The sequence below is a fragment of the Melospiza melodia genome, chromosome 1 (genome assembly GCF_035770615.1).
Source record: "Melospiza melodia melodia isolate bMelMel2 chromosome 1, bMelMel2.pri, whole genome shotgun sequence".
NCBI lineage: Eukaryota > Metazoa > Chordata > Aves > Passeriformes > Passerellidae > Melospiza > Melospiza melodia.
In genome coordinates this window covers 3,656,361-3,676,458 of record NC_086194.1, presented here as the reverse complement: position 1 = coordinate 3,676,458, position 20,098 = coordinate 3,656,361, and the positions used below count along the sequence as shown (strand labels likewise).

Sequence of the window (20,098 nt, the reverse complement as noted above, 5' to 3'; positions counted from 1 at the left end):
GTAAAAGAAATGCAGAACTTCCCTTAGAGGAACACATAAAGCTTTTATGCTGATGAGGTGAATGAATACCAGGTTAGACAGCACAAGGTGCTTCTCTGGGCAGAAACAGCATTACCTGGATAGAAAAAATACTTCCTGGTGTAATAACTGGGCCAGATGAAAGAACAGACTTGGTTCTCATAATTCCAAAACTTATCAGGAGCAGAACTGGGAAGAACTGCTTTTGTCTCTCTGAGCTGGGAGTGCTCAGTGCTGGGTCTGAAAGAGCCCCAGGGTTGGTGCCCAACTCCAAACAGCCCCAGGAACAACATTTCTGTGACAGGAGCTCCTCAATGACACCTGCACTTTGAAATGTCAATTACTTTTGGAAATCATATCCCCATACCCAGGCCATGCTCAAGCCCTTATTTATTTTGGTATTTACCCAGATTTATGAAGGAACAGAGAGCTCCTATCTCATATTCCCCTCTCTCTGCAAGGCTTTATATGTAGTGTGCCCTTTAGAAGTTATTGTGCACCACATAATTCAGTTTAATATGCTGCTTTGTTACATTACCTTTCCTTTGATATTACTCTCCTGAAGGCAATACGACCTTGAAGGTGATATTTTAAACCAATAAATGAGGAGAGGAACTGAAAATCAAACTGAATGCTGTAAGCCAGAAGGCTGGATTTTCATCTCAGGCCTTTATTTCCCTACATGAAAAATACAGTAGTCTAATATTTATGTAATTAATTTTTTTCTTGATTTGCCAAGGGGAACAAATTTTATGCAAATTCTTGTCTATTATGAATCCTCCTGTCTATGTATGAATCCATAAATTCCATTGCCCATTGCACTATTACTCCTTTGTGCAGCCCCCCATTTTTGACAAAGGGGTGCTGGAGATAAGAAAAATGTCAAAATAATAATTTTGATAGAGAAGGCTTTCTGGAGACAGCCTTAGCTTGTGCCAGGGGAGGATTAGATTGGATACTGGGGAAAATTTCTTCACTGGAAAGGTGGTCCAGCATTGGAACAGGCTGAACAGGGAAGTGGTGGAATCACCATCCCTAAAAGTGTTTTAAAAATATGTGGATGTGGCACTTGGGGACAGGGTTTCGTGGTGGAATTGGCAGTGCTGGCTTCATGTTCTGAGAGGGCTTTTCCAACCTTAATGCATCTCTAAATCTGTGATTCTTTTGATTCCAGGACAACTACCTGTCATTCTTTTTTTCATCCCCCCCCCCCCACGTGAAATCTTATTCCTTAAAACTATTCCTTGTTATTACTGATTTCCTGAGACGCTAAAAACTAGGCAAATTTATCCAGCTTCAGTTGGAGTGTGTGAGCCACCTCTTTCCAAGCCTTTTTGGGCATCCCTACGTCACTGGGCAGTGGGGAGACCCCATCAGTGCCAGAGGGGGCCCTGCTGGGCAGTTTCACACTCAAGTCACTTTGATTTCCGTGGGCAGATTTCACCCAGCAGGAACTGTTGGCTGCAGCATGGTTTACAAATGTAGGGAGATTGTGCACGCTGCCCTTTGTTCCATTTAATTTTTATTTATTTTTTTGTTGTCATCCTTTTCTGTGCTCTTTTAAATTATTTGTTTCAAGTTTTCAAGCAGGATTAGACAATGTTCTTATTGATGGGGAATCCTTTGCAACCTCCATCTCTCCCCTATTTTAAGGTAAATTACTTGACTTGCTGCTTCTCTCTCCCAATGTCAGCACATCAGTGTTTTCTAACACAATGAACTTGTAATTTCTTTTTAAATGGGGCTGGTTTTTATCTCTGCATGGAATTGCCACAAAATCAGCCACCTGCTACAACTGAATTTCATCCACACTGCCATGGGATATTTATACTCTGGATGTTCCTATTCTGCAGCCTGAGGATATTCTTGCATTTCTCTGGTTTGCATTATCCATTGCTGGATAATATTGGAAGATATCTATGTTGAAATAATAATAAGAAATAGGAAAGTTTTCCTATTCCTATTCAACACAGTTTAATTCAAGCAAGACCAACAGGTGTTTCTCCAAAGATTTCATTAACCACTGATTATCTCCAGCATCCCTTGTAAGCAAATGTCTCATTAACGTGAATGTTCACACATAATTTCCTTTTGTACATAGTGCCACACTTGAGTGAGCCATAAACCTGTCGCTGCATATCCTCAGATTTACATGGAAAATGCATTTCCTGCTGCATGGACACACACAAGCTATCAAAGATGATAAAATCTAACAGCACTCAATGTGGTCGTGATTACCATCCTTAGCACATAAACGGTACCACAACATTACACAATCAGAATATCCTGAGCTGGAAGGAACCCACAAGGATCACTGAGTCCAAATTCTTGCACAGGACACCCCAATGTCCCCACCACGCACTGAGAGAGTCCAAACCTTTCAAATCCCAGGTTCTGAGAATTTTAGAAATATTCTACTGAATTATAGCACTCATGGGGTGAGATCCTCATCTGGCAAATGAAACAATCTGAGATAGGAGTGGGAACAGAGAGGTAGAGGAGCAAATGTAAACGATTCCTTTATTTTTTTTCCAGCTCCTGTGATGATTTAATGAGCATTTTTGCCACAATTTTATATTTTGGGGGGTCTTCTTATTAAGATGGTGAATATCACAACAACGTTGTTTGATACTGACCTAATTTTTTAAAACACCAACTTACTCAGGTCTGCTCTACTCACCACACGTGGTACTCTCAGCCTTCTATTTTTGTGAGAAAAACAAAACATAGGACTGGAAAAAACTAAAAAAAAAAAAAAAAAAAAAAATAGGAGTGGATTTGCTACCACTGAAGCTGATGGGGAAAAAGAAAAAGACACCAAATCCAGTGCTGAGAACATCCCTGATGGGGAGCTGCTGAATCACCAGAGCTGGGGGAGCCCTCACAGCTTTAACGAGCTCATCACCCACATCTCGTTACATTGGACCCGTGCCAGGCAGAAATACTTGGAAGTATTTTCTGCTTTTCCTGAAGGTTTTATTTCCCTTGGCACGCAGTCAAAGGGAGAGAATTTTGACAGAAAACCTCGTAGAAAATCATGGAGCTGGAGGCTCTTTTTCAGTTGATAGGATTATTTGCTCAATCTCAACATCAAATGCAAAGAAGCAGTGGAAATGTTTAGGTTTGGTTCTTCTTGCTTTTGCTGCTGAGGTAAAAAGATGATTTTTATTTGAGATTCATTCATTTTAATATTAGTAGGAAATTTGAGATATTTCTCTGAGTTTTTATGTACACTAGATAAGTCTTCTAGGTTTGTGAGCTGGTAAAAATGGTGTTTGCAGAATTACAGGAAGATTTATTCTTGAAAGCAAATTTTTCACACCTCTGGCACAAAGACGAGAAAGAACCAGGAGCTGGGTTCCTTTACTGTATTTACAATAAATTTTAAATTAATTTTTCTTATATCCCAAGAGAAGACAGCTCCCACCCATAGTCCCATCACCTCCTCTTCCTGCATTCATGTAGCAGGAAATTGGCATTTTTTTTTACCACTCAGACCTTTGCTTCAAAGTTTGTTACCTGAGGCATCATCTTTGAATTGTTATTAAAGACCTGCATCTATTTTTAGCTTATGCAAGAAATCATTAGAGGTCAAAAAAATCCTGTTTTGACATTGTGAGTTTATATTCTCTAGAGCGAAGGCTGCAGTAAAAATAATGAATGATGTTAGGACAGTTCTTTGGTGAGGAAGGACATTTTTTTAAGAAAATTACTAGACTGAGTTTGTCTCGCATATCCAGAGAAATGGCTGCAGGATGAAGCAGAAACTGCTTTTCAGTTTTCAGACAAATTCCAAAATGAGTGAGTTCCCAAACCTTCACAAGGATTGAAGCCAACAGAAATTCACGGCATTTAATCAAAGATATGATCCATGAAGTTTTTGGGGTTTGTCTTTTTTAATTAACCCAGCACTTCTGAAAGATGATACCTAAATGGCAGCAGGTTTCATACTCAAGGGAAAAGTTGTTTCTGGCATGTTGGAGTGAAATTGGGAGTAAGGAATGTCATCTTCTGGGAGACTAAAGCCTGCCCATTACTGTGTGATGCCACTAAAGATTTTGTGCTATTTCTATAAATAAAAAAAAAAATCCCAGGGAAATTTACACTGTTTGTTATTCTAAACAAGAATATTTTTACTTTTAGAAGGAAGAACCAACCACAAAGCTCAGCAACAGTGTGAGGAAAGGGATGGATTTTCACCACTAACATATTTTAATTTATCCCTCCTTCTCTTCCCCAGGCTGCCCAGGAATGTGGGACAATATCACATGCTGGAAACCTGCAAGTGTGGGAGAAATTGTCTTTGTCAAGTGTCCTGCACTCTTCAGATTTATCATCTCTGAAGATGGTAAAGTATTTTCTCTTTCTTCTTCACCTCTGCCTGGTAAAGCCTCGTGGCCAGCACGAGTGTAAAACCTCACTTAGATCCTCAGACATCAAAAACCTCCCCAGCTGGGCTCCAGCTATAAATAAATCACAGAAAATCAGGATATTTGCATGTAGATATGTAAGCGTGCACAGGGTGGGAGGGAAGGTGTGAACAAAAAGACTTCACAGATTGCACAACATGAAAATATCACAAATTTGAGCTGCTAAAGGGAATATTCTGCCCTTGGGTCTCACTGAATTCAGTGGGGACCCAAAACTGTGTTTGGGTCTTGGGGAACACAGTTGGAATCAATTTTAGGAAATAATTAAAATGTTGAGCAGGTTCTGCTTGCGCTGAAGGAGAACATAGGCTTGAGATGAGCAGTGAGGAGCTCCATGTTGGGGTTCAACCCAAATGAAATGGGTTTAATTTCCATGTTGGCAATGAAAGGTTTCTGGAGAGAGGCAGAAGTTCCGTCACTTTTTTGTGTGTGATGATTTTTGTTTATGTCTCATTAAAAGTAAACATAAACATAGATATAAACATAATTATGAACATAGACATAAGCATCCTTCTGTCCCTGTGCTGGTAATTAACACAGATTGGAACATTTGCTCCCAGCACCCACTGCAGATCCCTTAATTAGCACTGTCCTTTGAGGAACAAGTTCATCACTGTGGATCCTTTTTACCAAAATTTATTTTATCAATTAATTATTCATTTAGAGCCTTGAATCCAAAATCTGCTTACAGGCAGAGCACCATTTTTAGGAGACAGTGTTTCATACACTGCTCCAGGAATTTTGAAATCCTCACTTTTAACACATCCATTCCAGCATGAGCAGGCACAGGCATCACCAATGTCACCTAACCAATGACCCACTTTAGAAACAAGATCAACTCAATTTGACCTGTTCCAGGTCTTAAGTAAATGGTTACCTGTTAATGGAAAAATACTTTTAAATAGAAATATTTTTTTAAATTTGAATTAAATTCTTTCAATAAGAAAATTAGATTTTTTTATTATATTTATTTTATACTTACTTTAACCAAAATATTATAGATTTAAATAAAATCAAGATTTTTATTGTATTTATTGTATTCATGGCTTCTATTTATTTAAATAAATATTTAATTTATTTACATAAAATTGTTTAAATAAAAACAATACTAATTGTTTGCATTAAAATATAATTTCTTTCAATAAAAATTATGGAGCCTTTAGACAAGCAAATAAATAAATAAATGTTATATTAGATATTATATACATTATATAATATCTAATAATATATAATGTATATAATACCTAATATAATATGTATTTATTTATTAATTTATAGAATATATATAATTATATAAATAATATTATATATTATGTATATTATATGTAATTATATATTATATATATTATATTCTATTATATATTATATAATATATATTATATATGTTATATAAACTTATAATGTAAGTTTATATATATAAGCTCTGTTATTTATTTATTGCTCTTTATTTTATCTCTGTAAATTAAAGGGCTGAAATAACATTTTTAAATATTTTTCCCAGGATTTACAGATCTCCTCACACACTGTACTTCCCATTTGGCCTGTGGCGGGGTGACAGTACGACCCTAAGGGAAGAATTTTCCATCTAATGGAAACATATGTCCCATTTCTTTATCTCCTCATGGGATCCCCAATAAAAGTGGCAGCTGTTACCTCGTGTAGGGCTGGGTTTGAGGGGATTTTGGGCATCTGTTCACCAGGAACACACCCAAAATTCATCATTCATTAGATAAACAAATAAACATTTAACCTGAAATCTCAGCAGATGTGGCTGGGATTGCACTGCTGACCGCAAGGTGGAATTACCAACATCCCATTCACTCTCCTGGGTGAATCAGCATCAGCTTTGCCATTATTGCTGCTAATTTTAATTAGCCAAGTGTATTTGTTCAATGAGGGTTTAATGAAAAAAGCCACATTTCATGATGGTTCCCTAAATAATGGGTTATTACAAAACTCTGATGTTTCTAAGCCATGGATAATCACATTTTAGGGATTGTTATGGTGTCCTCTGGCTGCTGCTCTGTTTATGGAGCTAGGCTGGGCATGGACACTAATATTTATTAATAGCAAAATCATTCCTAGTACAGCAACATTTTTATATGGCCATAGATAACTTTTACAAATGCAAAAATAACTTTAAGTTGTACTTTTAAAAAGTTTGTGCTCTGAAGCAGCTGAAGGTACAACATAATCCCAGGGCAATCATGGGATGCGCTGATCTTAAATAGTGGGTAGGAAATATCTCACCTGGCTTTAGGTATTTAAATTTATCTGTGAATTTATGAAGTGATCACATGGATTTCTGGTTCATTAAATAGAAATCAACGGGCTCTTGCAGAAGATGCTTTCTCTGACCCCCCTCAAATGCTTGTCTGGGGGTGAGGAAGTCACTGCTTGTTTTCTGAATTTCATATAGGAATCTGACTGCCTTTACTTGCATGTCTGATTTCCATATGGACTAAAATGGGGAAAAAATAAAAGAGACTACAAAAGAAAAATTAACTAACTAAGCTGTCATCTGGAGGGATGCTTTTTGGAAAAATTAGCTGTGTATTTAGCTAAAAATACCAGCTGTTGCTGGTTTTAATCTGCTCTGCTTTAACCTTCACTGCAATTAAACCAAAGAGTAATTTTTGAGCTGCTGTGAACATCCTGCAGAAAGTTCAAAGTGAAATTCTGTGTGCTTGGCAACCCTCCCTTCTAAAATTTCATTTCACCTCTCCAAGCCTCCAAAATCATAAAGAATTTTTCATTCCTTTCAGATGCAAGCTGTGAACAAAAAATATCATTCTCAAAATCTCTCCACTGGAGATTCCTCTCCTCCAATGGACAAAAGTTTATTAATTCCTAAGTCTTTTCTCATCTTGTAAATTAGGGATTACAGTGCCTTTCCTTCTAGATAGTTCCTAAAAAATTATTTTTTTGCCATCTTCCACATGGATTTCTGTGATTGATACCAATCAATCATTATTTCTACCAGGAGCTGTCACTTCCATGACCTCTCTGTTGTATGTTCCTATTTCTCCTGTGCCTTTCCAATCACCCACTCCAAACCAGGACATATTTAAAGCATTCTAAGGCATATTTGAAGAGGTAAAAAAGAAGAAAACCATATTTTCTGTGATGTTAAGATGGCCCTAGCACAGTGATCTGCACTCCCAGCTGGAGAATTTTCTCATCTTTGTTTGTTTTTGTTGTGTTTGGTTTTGGGTTTTGGTGGTTTTTTTTTTTTTTTGTTTGTTTGTTTTTTGGTTTTTTTTTTTTTTTTTTTTTTTTTTGTGTGGTTTTTTTTTTTTTTTTGTGTTTTTTTTTTGTATTTTCTTACCTTATTTTTCTTTCCAGAGAGAGGTGATATTGCCTGGCAATGGAAATCTACAGAAGCAAAATCTTTGTTTTTTTCTGCTTGGCACTGTACAGCTAAAATATTCTGGAATGTATAAGCACACCCAAATGGATCTCAATCACCAGATCAGAAATGAGCACATTTTCAGTCCTTTGATTTGCAGTGAGGAATAATACAAAGGATAATTGACAGTTTCTGAGCGTTGCCATATGCGCCACATTTGGAAAACGCTTTCATTCACAAATCCAAATAATAAATATGAGCAGCTCTTGCTGAATCTTCCAGCAATTCAGGCAGTTTAAGTGATGCTCAGTTGAGAACACTCCCTGCTACATTTACCACAAAACATGGTTCACTGTGTACAACAGAGAAAATTCCCCTAATTTTTACCAAAGCCATAAAACCTATCCTATGTTGACACCAGGATTAAGGGTTCCTAATTAAAATCCAGTAGCATAAAGAATGTAATCAGGTATTAGAGAGTTTAAGAGGGAATTACATCCTCTGCTCACATTTCAGAACCAAACTCTTTGCCTTGTTGCTTCTCTGGGTTGAACACAATCAGTGCTCAGGCAATGAGCTCTGTTATGCCAAGAAATTGGAAATAGTCTGCCACTGATCCCATTTAAACCACAGGGAAACACTCAAGTACTTTGTTGAACTAATTAATTGATTAATTGATTGTGTAAGAAACTCAGGCCTCGTAAGTGCTGCAGTAGGGATGCCAAGGGTGGACAGTGGGATTAATGAACACGGGGTTAATTGGATTTGGGAAGCAGTCTGTGCCTGAGTTTAGATTTATCCCTGATCAATTAGAATAGGATGACAAGAGAAGAGTTAATGAGAAGGGAAGTGATGCTCTATTCTCCAAATCCTTTTGTGTCCTTTCTGGGGAGACAGTCCTGCTAAAGGGCTTTAAAAGCTGCCATGGAAAAATGGTGCAAAACCCCCAAACTGAGTGAAAAGACAATAAAAGTCACCGACTTCCCAAAGTGAAAGCTGTTGGAAATATTTGCAAATTACAGTTTCTATTAGTTTGGGTCATGTATTGATAGTTTTTTGTTTAGACAGGAACAAAAAGTGACTGATAAGGATCAGGGGCCTCCTAAAAACCTGAATATCCCTGGAAGATTGTGTGCTTATTTTCTCCTGAGGTAAAAGATGCAGGGTTTTGTTGCTACTGCTGAAATTAAGGTCAGCATTGCAGCAGAGGGAAATTGGAAATTGCATTAGCCTGTCAAAAAGGCAAAAGATCAATGCAAAGGTCCAGATTTCTCTTAAAGGATATTTTGCCTGAATGAGTATTCCAACATCCTTCTTGGAAACTGAGGGAAAGAAAGCCCTGTAACCAAGTTTTGTCTGGAATGATCATCCATCCCAGCATTCTCATCATGGGAATAATAATGAACCATTGGAGCTTATTTATATTTATTTATTGAAGCAACCAGGACTCTGAAACCTTGGTTTCATCCTTAATTTTATAAAAGATCCTACACAGAAATCATCATCAAGTTCAGTGCAAATGAACTTGATGATGATATATATTTTATATATATTATATATATATATATATAATATATATAAATATATATTATAAAAATTTATATATATATTAAAATATTAAAAATATATAATTACATATATATATAAATTATATATATTATATATTTTATATATACCATTTCATATATAAACCATAAAAAATAAAAAAAATATATACATAATGGCACTTTATAGATAACAACTCATTTCCAGCTGGTTTTCTTCCATGGGTTTTGCACAGGCAGTAAAGCCATGGGATTACTCCAGCTTTTCCAAAGAGAGGAGGACAAGCTATAATTAAGCCTCCATGGTCACAGCATCATGAAGTCCATCTGCAATGCAGAGAAAATGGGAGGAAAATGCTGTCATTGAAGAATAGTAACTGGATCTGCAATTCTATTCAAGTAGCTGAGCCTCTCAGATGTTTTCTAGCAGAAAAAAAAAATACATTTTATGGCCTTTCCCCCAAATTATGGGGACATGAGGCTCTGTGTCTCTGATACTCAAACATGCAGTATAAACAAGAACAGCTTGTTTATATTTCAGCTCAAGATCAAGTCCCTGGTCCTCTGCAGGAGGACATCCTGCAGTGGTCAGGGGAAAGCTGCAACACAGCTCAAGATCTTTGATCTGAGAGTTAATTTGGCCTTGGTGGGAAAAAAAAAATCCTGCATCTTTGGGAAGAATGCAAGGGTGGAAGATGCTGAGAGCTGCTGAGTGCTTTGGAGATCACTTGGACTGCAAAGGGTGATAGATTGAATTATCACTGTAGGGGCAACATGAGCAGATCCTTCAACCTTTCTGAATTATCTTTGCTCTGTTCATCTTTGTCCTTTTAACCCAAATGACTGGGAAAAGAGTTCCAGGTGATTGCAGAATTTTAGGTGTGGTGGGCACCCATTCATGCTTACCTTTGAGCAAAGCATTTAATTTGCTTTCTTCTCTAGGAGTTATTCCAGAACTGACAATCTCTTTTGGGCAATGTTTCAAATTATTTCATGGTTCTTGTTTGAAAAAAAAAAAAATTGTTTTTCTCTCAGATATGATCCCTGCCCTCTTCAGAGCTAGGAGACCCTTCAATAGTAATTGCATTGATCCTGCACTCTGATGGATGCTCCTGTGACAGCCAGACTCAAAGGAAGGACTCACATAATGTTTAGATGATGCTTAGTTGCTATGGTGACCTCAGTCCACTTCTAGTTTCACATCCTTTAACAGGAAAGAGGAAGAAAAGAATAAAGCCATGATTTCCCTTAAATGTTATTGATCATATCTGTGCATAATCCTGCCTCAGCCAGCCCTGTGTGCTCTGGCCTTTCTGTTCTCCATGTGGGACCTCACTGGAATTCTCCCATGATTTCTGGACCTTGTCCTTTTGTCCTGAAGGTAAACTGGGATATAGGAAGAAATAAATTATGTATCGGTCTGTCCCTGCCTTTACTGCAATGTCTTGCACAAACCTCTGGGTAACAAAGAATTTGCTGAAGCTTTTTCCTCTCAAAGTAGGACAGAAATCTAAACCCAACCATCCCCTGGAAATTCCAGTGTTTCTGCCCCTTATGGGAGAAGACATAAAATCCAGGTGAATTTATCTTCAGGTAGATAAACTGGATGGAATGAGTTTGCCCCACGGGATCAGTTACCCAGATGTCCTTAGGCACCAGCTCTTATTCAAAGACACAAATATGAAAAAGGCTTCCCAATCTTACCCTTGATTATCCTCTGCCCCAGTTTTCTTGTTTTCTAAATAAAACGAGCACCACTTCATTTTGTGAGCATTCTCTGTGGGAGCATTCTGTTCACAAATCCCTTTGTCAAGGCAAATGGAGATCTGCAGTAAATGACAGAATAATAGCATCTCAGAGTGGTTTGGATAGGAAGGGACCATAAATCCCTTAGAAGTTCCTTCTCAGTTCCACCCTCTGCCATGGCAGGGACACTTTTTACTGTCCCAGGTTGCTCCAAGCCCCATCCAACCTGGCCTTGGACACTTCCAGGGATCCAGGGGCAGCCACAGCTTCTCTGGGTACCCTGTGCCAGGGCCTCAGCACCCTCACAGGACAGTGTGTCTTTCTAATATCCCATTAACCCTGCCCTCTGTCAGTTCAAAGGCATTATCCCATGTTCTGTCATCTCCTGCTCTTGTATAAATGACTTTTAATCTGTAGTTTAAAGTACTGGCCATGGGTCATGAGGCTGGAGAGGCCCAAACCCCTGGAAATTGTTGTGGGAAGGATTTAACACAGAGAAAGGTGTGTGCACCTGTAGGGCCAATAATCTGTGACCTTGCCTACCTGCTACTTCCCACAGATTCTGCTAATTAAACTGTAAAGCCCATGCAGCTAACCCTAGATTAATCAATCAATTATGGAATCACGGAATGGTTTCTGTTGCAAATGACCTTAAAGATCATCCAGTTCCTACCCCTTCCCATGGGCAGGGACACCTTCCACTATCCCAGTAATGCCTGTGCAGGCTGCCCTGGAACAGAGGCTGGACACAGCTAAAGAATAAAGCAGGGATTTATTCAAAGGATCTCCTCCATGGATGCACCCTGGGCAGCACCAGAGCCCAGCCAGGGCTGCACCCAAGATGAACCAAAATGGCCCCAAAATGCACGAGCGCTGCCGGGGTCTCTCCCTGGGATCAGCTCTGCTCCATTTGCACCTTGCAGTTCATTGTCCCATTCCAGCTTTAGCCCAGGCAGTCCCACCCTACTTGTTTTTCTCTCTCCAGCCCATGGGGTTTGTGCTCTGGGGCTGAGATTTGGGTCATTTGTCCTTGGTGCCCAGCTGGAGCAGGAATTGCTTTGTCTCCCTGCTCTGTGCACAGAGCTCACCATGCCCTGATGTGAAGCCCAGACCCACACACTAAAGCAGCACAGAATCTGAAAAATACAAACCCTAAAACCTGAGGCATCCTCAGGTTGCTCCAACTTCTGTGCAGCCTGGCCTTGGACACTTCCAGGGATCCAGGGGCAGCCACAGATTCTCTGGTAAACACAAAGAGCCATAAAAAAGGAGCTGGTTTTGATCCATCCATCCATTGTGGTTGGATAATGTGTCTGTGGGGTCGTGTGTGTGCAGGCACAGGACTGGCACAGGGCTGATGTCCCTTCTAGGGACACAGCGAGCAGGGTATGGAACCAGAACCCGTGTGGGGAGCTCAGAGAGTGCAGAAAAGCTGCTAAGTAGCCTGCTGCTGCTGACTGTGGCTTTGCCAGCCGGCTGAACAGATTGCTGGAGCAGGAGAGCAGCAGGCAGCCACGGGGAGGGCAGAGAGGAGGCTCGGCGTGGTGGATGCCACAGAGTCGTGCAGGAGAATTTGCCGGTTTATTTTGTATTTAGAAATTGAATGTAAAATTTCTAATCAGTGCTGGATAAAGCAGGAAAGAAAAAATTCAACTCCTGCCCAGCCAGGTTGTTATTCACATAGCTGGACAGCAGAGAGGAGGCTCAGCGTGGTGGATGCCGCGGAGTCGGGCACGAGATCTCACCGGGTGATTTCGTATTTTGAAATTGAATGTAAGACTTCTAATCAGTGATATATAAAGCAGGAATGAAAAAAATTAAACTCCTGCCCAGCCAGGTTGTTATTCACATAGCTGGACAGCAGAGAGGAGGCTCAGCATAGTGGATGCTGCAGAGTTGGGCGCGAGAGCTTTCTCGTTCATTTCATATTTAGAAATTGGATGTAAAACTTCTAATCAGAGATATATAAAGCAGGAAAGAAGAAATTAAACTCCTGCCCAGCCAGTGTGTTATTCACGTAGCTGGACAGCAGGATAACAAGGGGTTGTAAATTATTTTCCACAGCCTCTCCCTGCCCCAGTGGCTGCACTTTCTGTAGGGGCACAATGTGCAGTAAAAACAGTGCAGGCTTTCCATGTTGATCTTAACACTGTCAAAATCCAAAACCTTTTGGAGAATTACCTCTGTGGAGCAGCCCCCCAACCCACAACACAGAGATGAGAACAACAGGACTGTGGGAGAAGTGTGGGCAAGCCAATTCAGGACTGAAGAGCTTTGGAAGCCTTTCATCCCCTCCTGCCCTGCCACTAATAAGGGACAAACGCTGGAACAAAAGGGTTAAATGCGAGCTGTGTTCAGATAAACAAAGCCACGGGATGCCAGGCAGGTGGAGAGCAGCCAGCACAGATTTGGCACCAAGGAGGAGATCTAAAAGGCTCTGAGGCTCATCGTGCACAGGCTGGTTCTTGGCTTCAGCTTCCCCACCCCTGTCCGCTTTAAATCAGGAGCAACTGCTCTTGTCGAGTTTCTCATCAGTTGTTGCATAGTGAGGGGTGAATTATGAGTTCTGGGTCTCAGTAAATAAAAATCAAAGAGGAAAGTCTGATAAATGTGCAAGAAAAGGGCAGGAAAGGTCTGGGTCTCTGCCACCAACTCTGTGGGGAGCCATTGGCAAATCCTTGGATTATTTTTCCTCCCTCTCTTACGTCTTTCTGCAGAAAACAGAAATAAGGAGTATTTTCATTACTTGGTCTTTAGAATTGGCAACTCAGCATTCTGATAGATCTTCTCTAGGAACTCTGAGCAATTCCACAAATAACATCTAATTACCAATGTCAATTAAAGCATTAATTGTAAATTTGCTTCCCAAAGAGTGACACTTACTTAAGTCTGGTCAAACAGCAAATAACACAACCTGTCAATACACTGGATAAACCTTCCTGAGTCGAGGAAATCAGCAGCTTCCTCAGGAGTTTATTGACTGATAAGAGCAATTATTGATTTCATAAGTGCTGTTGTAAGGCACTGTTTTGTATCTGCTGTCATGCCCATATTTCATAGTTTGGGTTTAACTACATGTGAGAAGCACAGATGTCATTCAAATAACTCATAAAATCGTGATATTTAAGATGTTGCCATCATGGAATAATAGAATTATAGAATGGTTTGGGTTGGAAAAGATCTTAAAGCTCATCCAGTGCCACCCCCTGCCATGGCAAGGACACCTTCCACTGTCCCAGGGTGCTCCAAGCCCATCCAGCCTGGCCTTGGGCACTGCCAGGGATCCAGGGGCAGCCACTGCTGCTCTGGGCACTTGTGCCAGGGCCTCACCACCCTTTGAGTAAAAAATTTTCTCCTAATACCCAACTAAACCTGCCCACTTTCAGTTTAAAGCCAATTCTCCTCATCCCGTCACTACATGCTCTCCTCAAAAGTCCCCTGTAAATGTAACCCTTGAATTAAACCCCTGAAAAATGTGTTTCCAGTGGAAATGCCAATGAAAATAATATTTTATTTATTCTTCATATCTGAGAGAGCAATGCATTTTATTGGACCATTGCATAATCATATTAAAGGGCTTTCTCTTCTTCATCAGTGAAGTCAAACCCACCCCTTTCTCATTGTTTGTGTCCTAAGAGTAGGAAAATAAGAAGGTTTGTGGGATTCAGTGAGGGGTCCTGTAGTCCTGCCCACTCCATCACTGAGAGCAGAGTAAATTTAATGAGGTCACTCTAGAGTCTTAAAGGCATTAAAGTGAAAATATAACCCAGAAAATAATTTTGTGAAAAATGAGAGTGTGTCTGGGATTCCTTACAACCCTTTAGATGCAAGGTCAGGTTTATGTAAACATGTTAAATGTTGTGCACAAAACAAATCCATTTGAATTCCATTTCATTCTCAGACATGTGAGGAAGCAGCACCAATGCCATGGATTTCTGTCAAATAAATTTCCATATTTTGCTTCAGGATAGAGAAACTTGCAATGTCTGAGGGCAGGGCAGCAGCTGCAGTGTGCAGGAATTCAAAGGCATGTGGTGGCTGTATGTTCCCTCATGTCCTTTTAGATACATACATATATATATATATATATATCTATATATATATATATATATCTATATATATATATATATCTGTTTATATATATATATATATAATATATCTGGGTTTATATATAAATATATCTATTTATACATAATATAAATTTTATATAAATATATTTATATATGTGTATATAAAATATATATTATATACATTTTATATATAAATATATAATATATAATATATAATATAAAAACATATACATATACAATATACATACATACATAATATATATGCATTTATATATATTTATATACATATATGTATATCTGTTTATAGATATATAATATATATAAAATATATACTATATATTATATATGTGTTTATATATTAAAGTTTATTATTATATATTATATCTGTTTATATTATATATTTATATATAATATAAATGCAAACATAAATAGATATATATTTACACATGTATATACACAGATATATTTTATATGTATAAAAATACATGTATTTAAATAATTACATAGAAATACAAAAAAATACGTCCATACACCCACAAATATAATTGTGTAAATGTTAATTTTATCCCAACACTCAATGGATGAACTGTGACGGTTTTATTGTAATTCAGGGCATGATGTACAATGTAAATCTAATTAACTTCCCAGTATCTTAACTTATTAGTGAAAATTGAGTTGATGAATCAAGCCTAAAAGCCTGTGCAGGCAAATGTTGTACTGGAACTTTCTTTAGTACATTAGGTAGGACTGAGATATAGAAATATATGTTAATAAAAGGCTTGCTTGCTACTACCGATCAGAAAATTAATGTTGCTAGAAAAGCAAGTCCCTTCATAATGTCCAAACAGAGTGAAATGCAATAATAATTTCAGTATATATACAAAATATTTCTATAACAAGCCTATTCCTTTCAGAAAAAGTGCATTCATGTGTTTTAACTGTTATTATGGCTGTCATGAAATTAAAAATTAACTAAAATTTATTATTTTAATATCAATGAGACTAACTGCTATCTCTGTTTAGAATTAAATGATGATAAATTTTATGTCATGCTTTTTAGATTGTAGGGGAAAAACAGCTGCATTCAAAACATTTAAATTTAAGAGAAATGTCTTTTTTGCAGCCATCACTGTAATAAGCAGGATGTCAGGAACATCAGGCATCCATCTACATAATACTGGCCTGGTCTTTCTCCAGAAAGAATTCTGCGCAGTTTTAAGGTCAAATTACAAACAATAAACTAAAACTGGATTTTTATGAGGTTTTGGGGAGCTTTTCTTGCAGCTTTTTCCACCGTGCTTGTGTGGGTCAGTGAGAGGCACAGGCTGCTGAGCTGGGTGACCTCACTCAGAGTACTCAAGTTCCATCAGAGCTGCTGCTTGGAGTGGCAGATGCTGTGAAAAGCACCATGAAAGAAGTGATAAAGGAGTGGTGGTTTGCTCTTTGATCCTGTGGTACACCCACAGATAAAAATTCCCACACTACAACCTGATATCTGTGTTCTGAATTCAGATTTTGGCAACACATATCCTGATTTTAGCAACAAATTCCTAAAACTGAGCTACACAGCTGCTAATAAACCTGGGGTTGGATTAAGGAGGAAAAAAGGTCTCTCCACAATATTCTGCAGAGCAGAATAGATAAATATTCTATTATTTAATATTCTGATATTGACCATCACTGAACCCACCAGATCATCCCTGATATTCTGCCAGGAATGTGGAGCATGGGCTCAGCACTGCTGCAGCACCTGCCAGCTCAGCCCTGTGCAGAGCCTGAACCACCTTGGCCGCAGGAAAATGTTTGCTCAGAGCACTGGAGACACCTCCTCAGAATTCAGAGACCTGCCCAACATCTGTAAACATCTGTAAAATTAGAGTCACAGAATATCCTGAGCTGGAAGGGACACACAGAATCATCCTGTCCCTGCACAAAATCCCGGCCTGTGCATCCCTGGGAGAAATGTCCAATCTCTCCTGGAGCTCTGGCAGCTTTGGGAATGTGATCATCCCCTGGGCTTGCCCCATCACCCTCTTTGCCTAAAATCCAGGGTAAATTCTCCCCGTGGAACCCTGGGAGCAGCAGGAGCTGGGCAGAGAAGGATGGGGACTGTGGGTGTTCTCACTGTGCCTTCCAGGATCAGCCCTCCAAAGTCCCCAGTGGGTTGGATGTGTAGGATTAATATTTAATAATCCATCCAAAGTCGCAATACAGCCTGCCTGATGCTTCAGATGAGTTTTTATACTCTCACCATCATTTTCACATTAAACCCTCTTTTTTTTCTGTCTTAAAAGCTATAAAAGCACATCAGATTTACTTTAGAGGAGACACAGAAATCAAGGAGTTTTATAAAATAAAACCCCCACATTTTATGCCATGCTGAAAACCCTCCTGTTATTATTTTATTCCTTTAGATGCCGTCTCCTTTCCCACAGGATCAAAATCAGTCTTCGCTTGGATTTCACTTTTAACAAAACCCTTCTCACACAATTTGGTGAAGGTTTTTCCAACCCCTAATTAACATTTGACCACTGGGGTTAAAAGGGGAACAACCTGAAGCCCTGTTGGGGCTCCAGAGGGTGCAGAACTAAACTGAAATGAATATTTCACCTGCTGCAATGGTCAGTGAAGTGCTGGGAAGGTTTTTTGAGAGTGGTTTGCAGCAGCTCCCTGAGGCTCCTCTGTGCACGGTGCAGCAGCTCCACTCCCTGGCTCCAGGCAGCTCCAGCTGAGCCAGAACCCACCCAGGGGCCAGAAAAACCTGATTTCAGCCCAAATCTGATTAAACATTGAGCACAGGGGGTTGGGAGGTTGGTTTGGCATCATTCCAACAATTTTTTTTTTTTTAAGAACAAAAGAAAGGGAGATTTCTAATGTAAGCCCATAGTTTTGTCATTTCCCATTGGGATAGCTGTGTTTTAGTATATTGAGCAGCCATATTTTAGGATATAGGTTTGGACACAGTGTTTTGGAAATGAGTCTTTCTTACTTCAAGACACTCCCCTAAAAATAATTAAAAAAAAAATCCACAAAAAAGCTCCTACATCCATTTTTCTTATTCTTCCTAGAGTCTGATGAAACTTCATGAAACCAGATAATTAACAATATCCCATCTTATGAAAACCCTTTTCCACACATAAATATGCAGCACTGACACAGAAATAAAGATTTAAACCTGCAGTTCTCCTCTGGGCTCTGCTACATCCATTCCTTTTATGGGAGTCAAACTTTTATAAAAATTAAATTGCAACCTATTATCATTATGAATTAATTGTTTTCATTCTTCTAATTGCAGGTTGGGAAGTGGATAATTTGGGGCAAACCCATGCAGGTAAGAACCACTTGTGCTGCCCATGTCCTCAGTACTTCTGTTCCCCAAAATGGTGTGCACATGTTAATTTCAGATTATTAAAAAGTTGTCTGTGTATCAACAATTATGACAATGATACATTGGTATTTAACTATAATACTTGCACAAAAAGTGGAATTAAAAATCTCATAAATCTCTATAAATCAATGATTTTATCTAAAGCCACAAAATTATACTACCTTATTTAAAGCAATTAATTACTGCTCTTTGTCATTGACGGATGGAAATAATTTTTCATTAATTCTCTGAAAGCTGGTCATATTTAAATACCTGAGCATTATAAATGTAAATTCCTATAGAAACCATATTTGACTTCTATATTTTTACAAAAAATTTTGGCCCTGTTTATTGTCTGTTTTTAATTCTAAATTTAGAGGTTCAGCTTTGATTTAAACTCTCAAGTAAAGCTGTGTTTACTTCCTGAGAAGACAGCACCAAGTATTTATTGCCTTTGGGCCTGATCTAAACAAATAAAAATCAATTGCACTCCATTCACTGCTTTCCACTGAGACTAGTTTGGGCTCTAATAGAAAACACAATCAAAACCATTTCATACCCAATTTCCACTTTTGTAGGTGATTATGACCTGCTGGAAAGCACAGCCCAGTCTCTCCTAGGTAAGAATTAGAAATTTGGAAATTTTTGCCTCTCTTTTTATTTATCTCTCTGTTTAAAGAGAAGTCTTAGGTTTTTTTGGGGTTTTTTTTTTTTGGGTTTTTTTTCTGGAATTTTGGTATTATTTTCTAATCAGTTCTAATTGTTATGACGTATTTTCTGCTCTGTTACTTCTAGCAATGTTATGAAAATTTATTCCTCCTCTATTAAGCCTTGCAATCTAAGAAGTGTGCTGCTATAAATTATATCCACCTGCTTAACAGTAATTACTAAATAGTGTTAAAGGAAGTCAGCACCATGATTCAGTGCTTTTTATTTCCATAGAAAACTTGGGATGAATGTGCAAGAATAATTTAACAAAATTTGCCGAGTAATGCAATGTTCTTAAACGAATGCTGTGATTAAAGAGATATATTCTGCTGCATGCATGGCAAACAGATTCTCTTAAATAAGGTTAAAAATAAGGTTATGAGAGACTAAACTGCTCTAAGAATGCAAAGCAGCACGACTTTAATAGCAAAGAGCAAATTCAAAACTTGGAAATTTGCATCAGTTTTGGTCAAGGTGCAACTGAAACTCCAAAAAGTGGGATAATTTTATAAATTGAGGCTGTTCCTTTGTGCTGGAGAGGAAGAAGGGCAGCAGCAGCCCATTCCTAATTTTTTGGGAAAGCCATTGAGCTTTGAGAAGAATAATGGTGCTTCAAAAGAACCCCACGGGGAATTCCTACCTCAGGCAGCTTTGTAGGTAAATGAACATCAGGAGATTTTCCCTTTTCTGCCCCCAACTCTTCATTCCCAGTAAGGTTTTAATGCCTAAGTTTATCAGTGAAACAATTTAGGAGCTGCTTCTTATATGAGATTAGCAAAAAAAAAAAAAATTATGGATTTAAGCCAATATTTGCTTAAAATTAAGATTATAAACCAGGATTGGAATAATTAATAGACAGTGGAAAG

The 20,098-nt window shown here is 38.5% G+C and overlaps 1 protein-coding gene across 15 annotated transcripts in view; it reads left to right on the top strand.

Moving 5' to 3' along the window:
• Positions 1 to 20,098, top strand: part of ADCYAP1R1 (ADCYAP receptor type I) — a 159,664-nt gene that overhangs the window by 86,866 nt on the left and 52,700 nt on the right. For all 15 annotated transcript variants that reach the window (XM_063173716.1, XM_063174788.1, XM_063174702.1 and 12 more), the window contains 3 exons: positions 4,259 to 4,366; positions 18,453 to 18,488; positions 19,103 to 19,144. In XM_063173716.1, the coding sequence (XP_063029786.1) occupies positions 4,259 to 4,366; positions 18,453 to 18,488; positions 19,103 to 19,144 (186 nt within the window). The remainder of the gene's footprint in view (positions 1 to 4,258; positions 4,367 to 18,452; positions 18,489 to 19,102; positions 19,145 to 20,098) is intronic.